The 16,433-nt window shown below is 30.7% G+C and overlaps 2 protein-coding genes and 1 pseudogene across 2 annotated transcripts; 2 read left to right on the top strand and 1 right to left on the bottom strand.

The window, feature by feature from the left end:
- Positions 1–1,518: 1,518 nt before the first annotated feature.
- LOC126554721 (SCAN domain-containing protein 3-like) lies at positions 1,519–4,276 on the bottom strand (annotated as a pseudogene).
- A 5,849-nt stretch (positions 4,277–10,125) lies between these two features.
- Positions 10,126–11,376, top strand: LOC126554722 (piggyBac transposable element-derived protein 4-like). The gene is made up of 2 exons (XM_050209767.1): positions 10,126–10,330; positions 10,610–11,376. The coding sequence occupies exons 1-2, from the start codon at positions 10,126–10,128 to the stop codon at positions 11,374–11,376; spliced, it is 972 nt and encodes a 323-aa protein (XP_050065724.1).
- A 2,733-nt stretch (positions 11,377–14,109) lies between these two features.
- Positions 14,110–15,735, top strand: LOC126554719 (uncharacterized). Its single transcript, XM_050209765.1, has 3 exons — positions 14,110–14,200; positions 14,289–14,432; positions 15,089–15,735. Exons 1-3 carry the CDS (start codon positions 14,110–14,112, stop codon positions 15,733–15,735), a joined length of 882 nt encoding a protein of 293 aa, XP_050065722.1.
- Positions 15,736–16,433: the final 698 nt, after the last annotated feature.

Raw genomic sequence — 16,433 nt, forward strand, 5'->3', positions numbered from 1 at the left:
GCGATAACGCCTGGTATGTTTAACATAGGCAACTAAATGTTCGACTCCTGAGAACTGATGAAGTAGGCAACCCAAGACACAAGAACGACGACGTAGATACGAGGAGACCAAAATAACTGACAATTAAGGGACTAAGGAAATTGAATTTATGCACGGGACAGAGGAAGATGAATTTATTTATAATAGGGGGGATGTCTCGGTGGTCGGAATCGGTTTGTGCAATGCAAACACCGAGCTCACACAGCTTGGGCAATACTTAATCTCTAAACTTAAAATTACGATGATGATGATGTGGATGATGTGGGACGATGACTTCACGAGACCCCGACGGCGGACAGACTTGAAGACCTTGGCGGCCTCTCACACACCCCGGTGGGTGCTGGCGGTCTTACGCACCCAATGCAGCACCAATCCCAATCTCGGGCAATTGACTCGTATCGGCCAACGTTGTCTCAAGTCCCGAAGAATTAGTGTAGACAAATACACGGTATTAATACCACCAGACAAACAAAACAACTCACGTGAATAGTGGCACGGTGTATAGTTTATTATAATAACAACTGACCGCTTCTTGTCGCAATGACTTGGTCGATACAAAATAATGATATATATATATATATATGCCGCAGTGGCAACGAGATTAACGACGACAATGCTTTAATAGCACCATTAAACATAAACATACATAAAAAAACAAAAGACTATAACGTATTGTATATCGGACATATTATTATATCTATATAAAAACAAAATTGATAACAAAAGGGCGTTGGCCGCATAATCACAACAAAATATTGAACACATGACATTAAAACAAAACAATTATTACGACAAGTGACAACGATAACACTAATGATAACTTAATTCACGTAATAATATAATATAAATACCTAACGAGTAATGGTTGGGGACGAAGAAAAGGGAGAGAGATACAGACTAGTCGCCGCCGTGCTGTTATGCATATCGCATAATAACGATAACGATGAGCCGTGGCAACACATGTAGTAGCAGTGAACGACAATTAGTAATATCCATAGGCGCAACTTGGGTCAATTTTTTGGGGGGGGGGGGGGCTAGAATTGTATAAGTCACACTGACCCGCAGGGGCTTCGCCCCCGCACCCTCAAAAGCTTATAAATCAGATGGCTACTGACAAATAAATAAATACACAAATAAATTCATATGATATTATGATATTACAATATTTTTAATTAAGTTAATATTCAATAAAACACTAATTTACTATGAGCTGCTCCAAATTTATCAATAATTGTTTTTGTCTCTAAACTATTTCTTAAATCCCTTTCAATATTAATTATTGATAAATTTGAAAATCGCTCTTGTGTCATTGTAGTCCTCTGCCAAGTTTTTAATCTACGCATAGAAGAAAACGAACGTTCACACGTAGCGGAACTAACAGGTATTGTGAAAGCTACCTGTAGCAATTTATATAAATTTGGGTACACATCTTCAGTGACCACTTGTTTGATATCATCAATATCAAAGTTCTCCTTAATTCTAGTCAGGCAGTTTTTTGACAACAAGCATCTCTGACTTCAGAAAATCAATTGATGTATGTGTTACATCCTTAAATAAATAAAAAATATTAAATTATTATTTACTTACTTAGATTACTATTAACTTAAATTTACCTTGTAGTGTTCGATGAAATAAAGCCCATTATTATAGTCCATTTTACAAAAACTATCGATTGAGTTTGCCAATTTCAAACTATCATTTGAAAATCTATACTTTAGATTAGCTAATGTAGTATCAATAACTGCCATATATGCTGTTCTTCTCCAAAATACCTTAACTGATGTATCCGTTTGCTCATCATCACACTCTTGTCCAGTAGTAGTTGTTACAACATATTCTTTAAGAGCATTAGGCTCTTTGCGTTTACGTTTGTAACCTTGTAAAAGAAATATAAACAGTAATTTTTAATAAAACAGATTTTAACCAAGATATTCTTCTCAAAACATACATTTAGTGGATAACTCAACATTATTTTCATTTGCTAATTTTGTAATTGTTAGCCATATTTCTGTAAATTCACTGTCAGATCTCATATTTTCAAAAGTAGTGATAATACTTTTAACAACATAAGAAGAGTTTCCAAGAGTAGCAGATTTACTTTGCAGTTTGTTGCTCAAGACATTTATAATACCCAAAACAGTTTTTAAAATAGTAATTAAAATTAAAAATTCTGGTTTTTGAATTGAAGTTAATATACCTGAAAAACATAGTGGAAAGTTAAATTTTAATATTTAAAAAAAAGGTATTTTATAGCGTTACCTAATGCTTGAGTAGCATTTGTCATTATTTTCATCAACTTCAATTGTAAAAAATTCAATAATACTTTAAAGTTTAATAACATAGCTTGACAATTTTTATAACGGCACACCCATCTTGTGTCACAGATTCTTAGTACAGTTCCTTTCTTTAAGCCCATTTGCATTTGAATATCACATAACTTTTTGTTGTTTGAGGGTCGTGAAAAGTGTACATATATTGCTTCTAATACATTGAATGTAGTACGAGCACTCTAAAATAAATATTTTTGATTTCAACATAATAATACATTATAATTTTTAATCAAATTATTTTCACCTTTATATTTTTACACATGTCCACTACAACAAGGTTTAACCGATGCGCCATGCAGTGCGTATAGATAGCACAAGGATACAACTGTTTAATTTTAGCTTGAACTCCTCCTAAGCAACCCGACATCACACTTGCCCCATCATATGATTGGGCAATTATATTTAAAGTTTTCAAATCGACTTTGTTAGATTTAAAATAACTGATGATAGAAGAGACAATATGATCTGCAACCTGGCCTGATGATACATTCACAAATCCTAAAAATCATTCATACGCTTGTAATTTCACAGTGTATCTAACACAAATTGAAAGTTGTTCCTCTTTATAACACCTTCAAAAATCAAAGTTAAAATATATAACTATTAGTATATAATAATGTTTTCTATTACTTCCTTTAAAATGAATAGTAATTATATACCTATTAATTATTATATAATGTATAATTTAAACATACCGGGCTTCGTCACACATCAAAGCAAAAAATCCTATGTTATCTATCTCTTTGATAATATGGTTTTTTACTTGGTCAGCACATATTGATATAATTTCTTCTTGAATTTTCCAACTTGTAAGATTAATCTTTTGATTATATATTTCAGAAAATTCTTGTGAGTGTTTTGAAAATAAAACACATAACTCTTTAAAATTACCTGAAAAAAGTTAATAAGTAAATTGTACTTTAACTTTAAATAAATTAGCCATTTTATAAATTATATTTACTATTAACTTTTAATTACCTTGATTTTGAGATTCAATAGTTTCAGAATGACCTCGAAAAGCCAGCCCTTGTTTTGCTAAATGCAGTAGAATATCAATTAAATATGATAAGTAGGTACAATTTTTATCAACTTGTTTTTGATGAACTGAAGACATTTTACTCATTATAGAACCTTCTTTTATAGTTGACTCATAGGACGTCATTTGTGTTAGGCAATTCAAATGTATTTTGCTTGATGAATGCATTTTTAATTTTGTAGATAACTAAACATAATTACATAATAAATGTTGAAATTGTACATAATAAATAATAATGTTGCATTGTAATTTGTAGCATTCAATGGTAAAAATAAATGCTTTCGATTAATAATTTACTTAAGTAGTTAAGTAATAACTAATAATTAGTAAACTTGCTTTTTTCCAATTTGAAAATCCAGTTCGAACAAAAGTCTCTTCGGTATAACCAGAATCACGGGAAAAATTACGGCATACAAAACAGAAAACAGCATTTTTTTGAACACTATATTCGAGCCATTTAAATTCATTAAAATAAGCAGCAGAAAATGAGCGATTCTGATTACCATGCTTAGTTTTTGGGTAAACCTAAGTATCACAAAGCAGTAAGCAAAATTGCAAGAAAAGAGTAAATATAAGTCATTGTGCAAGTTAAAAAAACCAGATCATAGATTCATAAGCAATAAGCATTTTAGGATTATACTGATTACTTATAGTAATAGTGAACTACGAGTTTTAATGTCACATATCTTACCTCTAAAATAGGTCTTACAGGACCAGACACTAAATCACCAAGATCCAAATTAGAGTTTGTAGTAATTTCGGTGACTGTAGTCACACTCGCAGTAGTTCCTACCTTCGGTTTTATCACATTGAGGTTTGTTTTTTCTCCATTTTTAGGTTTAAAAATATCAAAATAGTTGGTCGTAGACATTGCGATAATCGTTATTTGCAATTAAAATTTAAATTCTAGGTACACTCTTCAGTCGTCACTCAAATCTTAAATCTTAACCTAATAACCATAGAGAGGGAATATTGTGATTGCCACAAACAACGATGTAGAGAAGATAGGTTAGGTTATCTTTTCTACATCGTGCCACAAACATTTAAACAGCGATATGATAACTGTCAACTATGACTGTTAGCCGATAACTGATAAGTGACAACCACGGTTGTAGATATAGAACCGTGGTGACAACAAATATAACCAGTGTGACTGTAATGTGTTTAACTCGTGTACATTTTTTTTTTTATGGAATGTGCAGCTTGGATAATAACTGAAATTCGATAAATTCGATAAATTGTGAAAAAAACATGGTACAAAATTTGGTGTTTGAAGCTTGAGGTTGCAGGTATTACCACAGAATAAAACAATCAGAATGGACACTGATAATAAAATACATGAGTAACATAGGATAATAATCAAATCAACGACGCCATATTTTTGGAGGACAAATCAGTGTGACCTTTCATGAGAAAAAAAACTATGATGCATCATTTTATGATAATTTTATTTCAAAATACTAATTTTGTCATTAAATAGTAAATTTTGCACATAAACAATAAGCTCAATAATATTTACTATTATCTTTATTACCTTACATTTGAGAATTTTTTATTTTGACCCCCCTAAAATGTTACTTATGGGCACCCATGCACATAGAAATAAAGTAGGTTAAAATAAATATTAATTCACTATATTGTCATTAAACAGTAAATTATACAGTATTGTACAAAAAAATAAATAAAATAGGTAATATAACAAGTTATTAACATTCAATACTGTCATTAAACAGTATATCTTACATATCATACAAATAAACAATAAACATAGTAGGTTTAAAATAAATTGTTGAAACACAATATTGTCGGTAAATAGTAAATTTTACAGTATTGTATATAAAAAAAAATAATAATAATAAAATAGGTATTATAACAAGTTATTAAATTCAATGTTGCCATTAAACAGTATCACATTATAAAAATAGTAGGGTTTAAAACAAATTACAAATTATAGGTGAGACAAAATATCTAGTTTCCTATGTTTCCTAGGAGCTGATAGTAAATCTCTGTTAATTTTTTGATAGCATGAAAAATCCTTAAACTTAGGTAAAGGCTGTTTAAAAAATCAAGTTTGAAATTAGAACATGGATGAGTAAATGGCACATTATCCATTAAATTCTTTAATTTCATTAATACATTGTCTTCTATAGCCAGTGTGGGAAAATTTGTTATAAATATATTATCAAGTTCATTAATATAATTAAAAAATGAATCTGATGGTACATTTAAGTTCCCAAAGTTTGTGGGTTGATCATTTTGGTACGCCTTCAAATGGGTGAATAGAAATGATTCATCTAAATAGTCCTGGCTTTTGGAAAAACTTAGACAAACTTCACAGGTATGTTTGTCAAGGCATTTTTTAATAAATAACCACAAACATAAATAAGAGCATTTCTTGGTGTTAAATCTAATTCCCTGTAGTCTGTAGTTCCTATTTTTAAATAACTGTAGTTAAATGGTGACTTTTCAAGAAACAGTACAGCATTACTTAATGGAGAAGTAGTATCTCCAAGGTTAGTAAGAATTTCATCCAAATCTTCTAAGCAGTTGGACCCTTCAGAATGCTTAAAGTAATTTAGAAAAAATAGCTTCTTGAATGCCCAAAGAAATTGAATTGGCGTTGGATTAACATTGTTTCCATTTTGATTTCTGAAATTACCAAAAAGATTCTCAAGACAATCTTGACAGAGTCTGTAAGTGCATAATGCATACTGCGGTGTTTGAACATCTTCCCAAAGTTGTAGAAGTGAGTTTATTGTGATTTTCCATCCATTCAAAAATTTCATGCGCTGAGTAACATCTATTAGTTCAGTTTTCCATCTATAATCTTTGTCTCCACAACTTGCATTATTCAAAAATGTTAAACATCTTCAATAAATGTTCTTTGTTTGTGAGTGTTTTAAATGGACGGTTAAAATCTTTACTACCGTCTTTTGGCTTCGAATTCAATAGATCAAATAATTTGTCCATGTCATCTATAAAATTGACTGTAGTATTTGCAGTAGAAGATAAGGTACCATTCATAATGCAATTACGCATACCTGCAGCTACTGTTGCACTGAAAACCTGTGCTGCATAGCAGACTTTCATTTTCTGAAATGGTCCAGGATAAATATGAGCAACAGTTAACTTGGTGCACAGCGGTTTAGACCATGGTCAGCCTTATAAAAATCGTTGAGGTGTTTTTTGTCCGTTAGGTCATTAGACAATTGGAATTTATACTTGTAAAAATTATTTCTTGTTGACTTTAGCAAGTGTGGAACATCAAATACATAATATATTTTTTTCCATTCACAAAGAAAAAAGGACGTTGACTTGACACATGCATCTTGTTAGAAAAACTATAAAAATTTGGTCCTTGATCGGTAGTGAAAACTCTAATATTAATGCCAATACTCTGGAGTTTAGAGATAACAGCAAAAATTGTATTTTGTAATGTAATTCCAGTACAACTATTATTTATGAAATAGTATGCAACCGGTTGTTTCCATCTATAGTTCAGACTTCTAATCATAAAGCACAAGACATGTTTTGCCGGTTCATAAGTTTTTTGATCATATGAGTTATTAAATCCAATAATATAATCTTTTGACAAGTTATAAAAAAGATTAGTTTTTATGGACATTTCATCAACGCAAAGAACGCAATCCTTTGCATCATCTTTAAGATTCTTCATCTTTATTTCAATAGAATTGAATATAATATCATTTAACCCAGGCATAATATCTAGTTTCTCAGTGACTCTTCGTAGAGTTCGTGGGCTAGGTAATTGCAAAATATTTTTTAAGAACCTATATGCCATGGGCCCAAAGAAATAAATTGTTAAGGCTAATTGTTTTAGTTGATTAGTATAACGAAATCCTTGAGGATATCTAGAAGCCATTCTACAATAACTTTTGACGATCATTGAAAGATTAGGTGGTAAATGTATATCACATACTTCATAAAAATGATCTTTGGAATTCATTACTTGTGAAAATTTGTTGGACATTAAGTTGACATTTTCCTCCAATATTCTGCACTTTTTTCAAGTTCATTTACCTTAGTTTTTAATAGACGTTTCCTAGGCGTATTGACAGATAGCAGCTGGGTAGTTTGAGTAGATGTTGAACTTTCTGAAACATCTGATTTTGAAGGAGTACTCGAATATCTTGGTTCAACAAGAGAAGTATTATCTTCAATGGACACCTCAACAGTATCAACCAAAGGCAGCTCAATCTCTATTCCAGTAAAATCTAAAGAAATAAAACAATTTAATATATTGATGAAATATGATAAATGACAATCAAACATTATAAATTAACTCACCAAATTCTGTAGGTGTTGCTGTTGGTAATAATCTTGTCTTTTTAGGATTACTAAATGAATTAGCATTAAAATGTTTACTACATATTCGATAATTTTTATAAATAAAATCTTCCGACTTTCCGCGAAGATCAAATAATTTGCAGTTTGTTAACCATTGATTACAACTGAAATCGTAAAATATAATTAATTTTGACTTACATCCTAATTACATCAAAAATATTAGGTACACTTACCGTGATATATCATTTGGGAACCTATGCAAATGACAGTCACTTTGTTTTGTCTTCCTTTTGGAGTTAACACAGTTTTTAACAATACACAAAAGCACCATTGTTTAAACTGATTAAATACAATAGACTAATAAAATAAAATTAGGTACACAAATTCGTAATTAGCACTCGGAATAAAATGATCGTAGAAATCAGAATTTTCAAAATGCTGAAAACACGTTGTGAATTGTTATCACAGAACAAAACAGCGTCTTGAAATGTTGTTTACAGCTGTGATAACAATTTGTCCTCCAACAAAATGGCGGCCGAGTGTCCAGGCCCTGGTATTACACAATGTTTGTCGAAATTTACCCGATAAGTGACAGTGATCAGCAACTTTATGGTTTCCCACAGAGAAACCGTTTTTACATAAATTACATGTCTTACATAAATTATGTGCTTGTTGTTGTTCTGTAGTAAAAGTTATTGGTATGTTGGTTTGTAGTAATTTTTCAATGTTTTCAACTATTTCAACGATACTTTTCACAAAAAGTTTACCCACATTCTGATTATCTTCATTACCACAAAAAATATAGGTGAAGTTGGAATATTAAATTGTTCAAGCAGTTCTGCGGAAACGTCGTTATTTGCTTTAACCATAAAACCATAAATCATGGCCTCGTGTTTTTGAATAGCTTTTGTATTGTTCCCACATTTTTCATCGGATTTTCTTAGTAGTGCTTCAAAATTAGCATATATAACTATCGGATGTCGTTGAGTTTTTTTCCATGCGTCGAATTCTAACATCGATCCGGGGGTAGGCATTCGAGGTAAAATTGGTTTGTGTGTTCCGCATATTAACTTGTGTTCTTCAAATCGTATGCGTTCATTTAATTCATATTTATTAATATTTAGAGGTTCGAACGATGTAAAGCACCGTTTACAAAATACAGCACGTCCATTATGTCGGGTTTCTGTGATCGCACAAGTTGGGAAAAATTAGAGATGTAGGTAAAATGAGAATTTTCATCATCGGTTATTAGTAACAAGTCGAAATGATCTGTTTTTTCTTCATCTACCACCTTCAATGGAAACACTTCATATTTGGAAATTTTTGCAGTGGTTGGAAATGTTTTTCGAGTCCGTAAACATTGACAGTTACGTTAAGATTATTTTTTCGAAAATGTTAACCTGATGTAATTTTGTCGGGAACGTGATACCGGAAAAATTATATTTTTCTTCGTGCGTTGTATAATTTTCTATACGTTGTTTATTTGAACCCGTAACGTGTTTTGCTAAAATTGCCCACTTGAAGCACTGTTGGTCTGAGTTTTGCGGGTTGATTACAGCTTTTTTTCTTTCAATGAAATCAGGTAACGGAATATAAGACGATGCGCTCATAGGCGTATATTGATAAACACCTAATAATATTCCGTCAATACACTGTAGCGTATAACCACTTCCCTTGCTAGAATATTCATCTTGCTCAGCCATTAATTTTATTATGCCTTCTTCAACAATTTCCCGTACACCAGTTTCGGCAAAAATCGGTCTAGCCGAGGTCTTAAATGAACGGTTCTCTTTTGAATTATCAACATTCGGAATATTGTATGTAGCTTCCAGCTTTAAATTAAACTTGATTGGATGTTTAGACGCTTGTGATTTTAGTAACTCGACTAATTCTGATTTAATCGAATTAAAAAATTCAATATAGTTTTGAATGTTTTCGATATTTTTTGCGTAATACCATACGACTTTTCTATTTGCAGAAGACGAAATTTCGATAAAGCCGGGAGACTGTACAAGAAATAAACGTGCTTTTTTAGCTTTGATAGCAGTGTTTGCGGAAGAAGCACGTTTCCCGTTATCGGTTGTAGTGTAAGAATCTTTAACCTTTCAGCAGGCGCGTATGCGCATTTTGTACGACAATTATAGATTTATCGACATAACTTTTATCTACGTATCCCGATTAATACTGGGATTTTTCCTATTCCACAATGACGTATATGTTATAAACACTTAATAATTGTTATCTAATTTTACGTATTTTTCAAATTATTATTGATGTATATTTCAGTCAACTCCGTCCGATCGCACGAAATACGTCTCGCGCCTGGTCGTAATAATATTATTTTATAATTTTATAACATATTTTATATTTTTCTTTTTATTTATTTTCGTGTATTGCTTTTTTCGCCTCATTATGGACGATATTGCGCGTATGTTACAAGAATTATCAGACGAAGAAGTAGGAGATACATTTGAAGATTTTGATAGTGACAGTGATCTTAGTGACGAAAATATTGATTACGATAATTTTGACAGTGATTCGGAACAGAATATTTCGGATGAAGAAGTAGAAGCAATGTACACAGATGAACTATATTATACCGGAAAAGATAAGGTTAGTAAATGGCGTAAAACTGAGTTCACCAAGCACTCAAAAACTAAAAAACATAATATAATAAAAACTTCCTCCGGTCTCACCTCTCATTCTAAAAATATTGAATGTGAAATTGATTCATTCATGAAAATAATCGATTTAGGTATGGTAGACGAAATCGTAAAATATACCAATATGTTTATAAATAATAAAAAAACAACGTATAATTATTCAAGGGACAGGGACTGCAAGGATATATCTAGAAGTGAACTATTAGCATATTTTGGATTGTTATACCTAATAGGAATCAAAAAAGGACACCATGCGAATGTTTTGGAACTATGGGCCAACGATGGGACAGGAATCGAAATTACTAGAGCGGTTATGAGCTACAAACGGTTTTTATTTATAACACGTTGTTTACGATTTGATGACCGATCAACTAGAGCTGTTAGGCGTAAATTTGATAAATTGTCAGCTATTCGTTCATTTTTGGATTCTTTTGTAAATAATTCTAGGGCTTCTTATAATATGAGTGAATTTACTACAATAGACGAAATGCTTCATCCATTCCGTGGTCGTTGTCAGTGGATCCAATATATACCAAGCAAACCAGCAAAATATGGTATCAAAATGTATGCTTTATGTGACGCAAAATATTTTTACACGTCAAATTTGGAAGTTTATTGTGGTAAACAGCCAGAAGGGCCGTATGATAATTCAAACGCACCAATGGAAATTGTAAAAAGGTTGGTAACGGATATCGAAAAGTCCAATAGGAATCTTACCACTGATAATTACTATACAAGCATTCCTTTAGCCGAGTATTTGATGCAAAAACAAATAACTCTTGTTGGTACACTGAAAAAAAACAAGAGAGAGATTCCTCCTGAGTTTCTTCCCCATAAGAACAAAGCTGTTTCTTCCAGTATATTTGGTTTCCAAAAAGATAAAATGCTCACTTCTTACGTTCCTCGTAAAAATAAAACTGTTATATTACTTTCTACGATGCATGAAAAGGGAAGAAGCTTGATAATTTTACTAAAAGCCAGAAATAATCATGGATTATAATAGTACAAAAGGTGGTGTAGATACTGTTGATAAAATGTGTGCTACTTATACTGTGTCTAGAATTACGAAACGTTGGCCTTGTGTGGTTTTCTATAGTCTAATGAATATTGCCGGAATAAACGCTCAAGTTTATATGCATTTTCAAAGCCGAATGATGCACCGAATCGGCGTAGAATTTTTCTAAAAATTTGTCTATGAGTCTTATGAAAGAACACCTTATTTCAAGATCGAAAATTAAAACATTACCAATGGATGTAACAGTTTTTTTAAAAAAATACCAAACGGAAAACGTTGTCGAAGATGTACAGGAGCCTCCTAAAAAGCGCGGAGTTTGTCGTTTATGTACGATCGAAAAAAAGAGATCATCTGCAACAATGATATGCTATAAATGCAAGTTGTACACATGTAAGAAGCATTCTAGCAAACATGAAATAATTTGTCAGACTTGTAATGACGAAAGTTTATCAGACTAGAATTCGATAAATTATTTATTTTATACTGTGTTACTTTTATTTAGTAAGGAATAGAAAAAAAAATCGTGTTTTATTAACAATTATATTGAAATAAAAATTATAAAAAAAATATGTATAAATTCATAAAATATTTATATAAATAACAATAAAATGTTACAAAAAATATTTCTATTAAAAGTTATTTATGTATCCTTCATTTTAATTAAATATATATGAAAAGCATTGTGTCGTATAAAGTACGACACGCGCCTCCTCGTGTAATACACAGTAGCGCGCCTGCCAAAAGGTTAAAAAATAAAAATCCTAATTAATATCTAAAAATGTGTTATCGAAAATGTCGCGAGTGATAAAATATATTTAACTAACCTGTATTAGCGTCTATCATTTCATATGCATCCATTGCAATCATACTAATATCGTCATCAGATAACATGTTTGAACCACCAGCTGGTATATCTGGAACAGTTATTTGCGGTGCTATCTGTATATCTTCACGTGCGGCGGGTTGACGATGTGCAGGCACGTTAATGATACCTTGAAAAAATTATTATAAATTAATATCATGAATGATGAAAAATAATATTATATAAATACATACCATGAAGATTTTTTTGGTGTCTATTAAGATGTGACTTGTATTTAAATGTCGTAAGGCTAATAGTGCATGGGAATCGAATTCCGAGATGAGTTTTTTTATGAGTCGACAAATTACGCATCGCGTTAAAAACCGATGGACACTTATCGCATTTAAACATGTTTAAATAAAGTGTTTAAACACTTGGAAAAATTGTTAATTCTGTTGTGTAACTGTGAAAACGCGGAGATAATTCGTACGAAATGGTTGTCTAGAACAGACTGAACGTACATCGACGGGTAACGGAGCAAGTGTCTTAGCATTTGCGGTGATGAAGACAAATTAAGCCAGGGTTAGGTAAAATATTATTTGGGAATTAGGTATATCACTTTAGATTTTTAACTATTTTGGGTATCATTGTATTGAACAGAGCATCGATAAAATTCCTGAAACTGACCTGCACGTGTCGAGAATAGACCGGTTGGGACAGGCCATTTTCGATAACAATAGAATACTTATACATGTAGTGTTTTTCGATCAAATAGTCTCGTAAAACCCAACGACATATTATTTAATTTGTAACACATTTTATATATGATTTATATTACTTAGCTAAATATAAAAAACTATAAAGGTACTTACGTGTCATGAGATCCATATTTAAAAGAAAAAAAATGTAAAGAAAATGTAAGTAGAAATGTGATGTTGCTTGTTGATCGATAAAAATACAACTAATTTCGAAAACTCTGGTTTTCGAAATCTTAGGATACATTTGACTTAAAGGACCCAGGGTATATTATATGAATGAAATAGAGTCTAGACAGACGGATACTTACCTGTACTATTGTTTGTTAGGGATTTCTTTTTTAGTGAGCTGTGTATTCAGACATGAATATTTTAATTTAAATGTGGGAGAATACGCGGTGACGATCTATGGTGGTCATCGAGGTATTGCAGGTAGATGAAATATACATTTTGTTTTGATTATACAGATATATTTATTGAAAGGAAATAACTGTTGAATATATATTAATATGTGTGTACTGTAATATAGTACGGTAATATAGTACGTGTACAATAATATGATAACCATGGCGATTGACGTGGGGGCGGCGGTGGTGGTGGCGGGGGCGGCGGCGGCGGCGGCGGGTCAGATGGTCAGACGGGTCAGACGGGTCAGATGGTCAGACGGGTCGCGTATTTTGCAAATGTAGGTACACTCAGAACCGGGTTCCTCTGATTGGTCCAATTTGAATTGCCGCTATTATTATTATTATTATTAATTATTATTTTATTATCACCATTAATGATATTATTTACGAACTAACCGTGCCTTCCAAAACTCAGCGTTGTTCAATCAAAATGATAATATGCGTTCCAAAACACAACAATTGAAAAATGTTTTATTGTTGGATCTTGTTCCAAAATTCAGCGTTACCAACAAGATTTCAATCGGATCCAACGTAAAATTTTATTGATTTTTCTGATTGATATTTATTATCAGTAGACAGTATTATGATAACAGAATATTTTTTTCAGTCGATCTCTTAAGGATTTGTTTGTTTTATTTTGAATTTGTATTTTATAGTATTGTTGTCAATTAATTAAATTATTAACTAATAACTATAAATTTACTATTAATTATAATAAACTACGTAATTAATTGTATGTATATCATATCTGAAAATGCTGAAATTCATTGGTTTCGTTCAATATGAAGGAGTTGGACGTGTGTGGTCTGCAGATAAGCTCAAAATACTGTGTAATGTAGAAAATGGCTAGTATACTTTTTCATGTTCTTACAATCTTACATCAATAAATATATTTATGAATTCAAATTTATATAGCTTTTAATATTTTATTAGATGATGGTATCCAACAAAATATTATGATGGATGTTAACATTTTAATTAGTAATGGGATCAATGTTGAAGAAAGTCCAGTAAGGTGTACTAATTCACCAAGCATTGTCCAGGACGACGAACATTCTTTTGTCGATAACACTAAAGGTAAATTAAAATCACTAATATCACTTATAAGCACTTAAAACCTCACAGTTTATTATACCATTGATTGTTTTTAGCTTTAGAATGAGATATACATAGTTGATAATAAATTATAAAAATTAAAAGACTTTCAGCTCCTTAATAAGCATAGCCTCCATAGGGGCAATTTTAAATTAGATGGGGAGGGGGGGGGTTGAATATATTAAAGGCAAGCAGATCCTTACAAATTACAATAATATTGCATTTTAAAATTGTATGTCCTAGATTTCTGGTTGGGATAAGCCCTCCTTAGCCCCTCCCCTATTTGCCCCAATGATAGTCTGTTATGAGGGGTTGTATGTAAGTTTAGTTAAAAAACAATTTAAGAATTGAATAAATTAATGACAAAGATACTCATTATAGTATTATATGATTAATTATAAATTGATTGTTATAAAATTAACATTTTTTTATATATAATTTTAGAGCATTTACATTATTTATAAATATTATAAATATTAATGTTAAGTTATCTACTTAGTTTTAATACTTAATTCCACTATGGCATTTATCTTAATATATAAACCAAAGTTGGCGTACAGATATAGCATATTATTACCTCAGAAAGGTATTTTTTACTATCAAACTTACAAAAATAAATATCCTAATTTATTTTTCAGATGCATTTATATGGAACAAAAATCTTGTGACTTTGCTCATTGAAACACGAATTGAAATGGACACTTCCTTTCAAGGAAACAAATTCAAAAAAAATGTATTATGGATGAAAGTTGCTGAAAAGTTAAATACATCTTTTCCAAACTATGCACCTGTCAGTGCCGATAAATGTGATTCCAAATGGAGAAATCTCTGGGTTACCTACAAAGCTAACGTAAAGAAATCACATTTATCAGGAAGAGACAGTGTCACCTGGGAATACTATGATGTTCTTGATGAACAATTTGGAAAAAAACCAAATGTACGGCCTCCTCCAAGTACCTTAATTAGTACACTAAATTCATCTTATACTTCTAATGAAGATGATCACCATTTAGAATCCCTTGATAATACACTTGATAAATCTCCTGGTCAATTTGATAATATAACAAATAATAATATTACAGTTAGAGAAACTAGGCAAGAAAATTATAAAAGATTAAATACTGGGTATGGTATGGCTAATTATATAAATTTGAAGAAGAAAGAAATTGAATATCAAAACGAAATTCAAAAAAAGCTATTGCACCTCAAAGAAAGAGAGGTAGATGCATTGTGCACAATGTCTCAAGCTCTCAAGACTATGGCTGATAAAGCAAGCAACATATGATTTTCTTAGTTTGAACAATTACCCTATTAGTTATTGTATATATTTATTTTTATTTAAATTTTCTAAATCATAAGTCTGATTTATAAAGTAGTAAACGTGTATTTTAATTTTTATTTAGATTATCTAAATCAAAAGTCTGATTCACAAGATCTCAATTCTATTATTATTATGTTGATTCATACTAATCTCAATTATGTTTTTAATATATATAATTTTAGAAATGATATTAATTACCCTAACAGTTATATGATGTATTTTATTTTTATTTAGTTTTTAATAAATCTAAGTCTGATTTATAAAGCAGTAAACGTTAGTTATTCTAATATTATTATATTCATTCATAAAAATCTCAATTATGTTTTTAATACTTATAATTTTAGAAATGATATTAATTACCCTATCAGTTATATTATGTATTTTATTTTTATTTAGTTTTTAATAAATCTAAGTCTGATTTATAAAGCAGTAAACGTTAGTTATTCTAATATTATTATATTCATTCATAAAAATCTCAATTATGTTTTTAATACTTATAATTTTAGAAATGATATTAATTACCCTATCAGTTATATTATGTATTTTATTTTTATTTAGTTTTTAATAAATCTAAGTCTGATTTATAAAGCAGTAAACGTTAGTTATTCTAATATTATTATATTCATTCATAAAAATCTCAATTATGTTTTTAATACTTATAA

This window comes from Aphis gossypii, unplaced genomic scaffold (genome assembly GCF_020184175.1).
Source record: "Aphis gossypii isolate Hap1 unplaced genomic scaffold, ASM2018417v2 Contig00584, whole genome shotgun sequence".
Taxonomy (NCBI): domain Eukaryota; kingdom Metazoa; phylum Arthropoda; class Insecta; order Hemiptera; family Aphididae; genus Aphis; species Aphis gossypii.

Coding starts and splice junctions, on each gene's coding strand:
- LOC126554722 (XM_050209767.1), top strand. CDS start 10,126: ATGGACGATATTGCGCGTATGTTACAAGAATTATCAGACGAAGAAGTA. Junction 10,331..10,609: donor TACCGGAAAAGATAAGGTTA/GTAAATGGCGTA, acceptor TATACCTAATAG/GAATCAAAAAAGGACACCAT.
- LOC126554719 (XM_050209765.1), top strand. CDS start 14,110: ATGCTGAAATTCATTGGTTTCGTTCAATATGAAGGAGTTGGACGTGTG. Junction 14,201..14,288: donor ACTGTGTAATGTAGAAAATG/GCTAGTATACTT, acceptor ATATTTTATTAG/ATGATGGTATCCAACAAAAT. Junction 14,433..15,088: donor TTTTGTCGATAACACTAAAG/GTAAATTAAAAT, acceptor TTTATTTTTCAG/ATGCATTTATATGGAACAAA.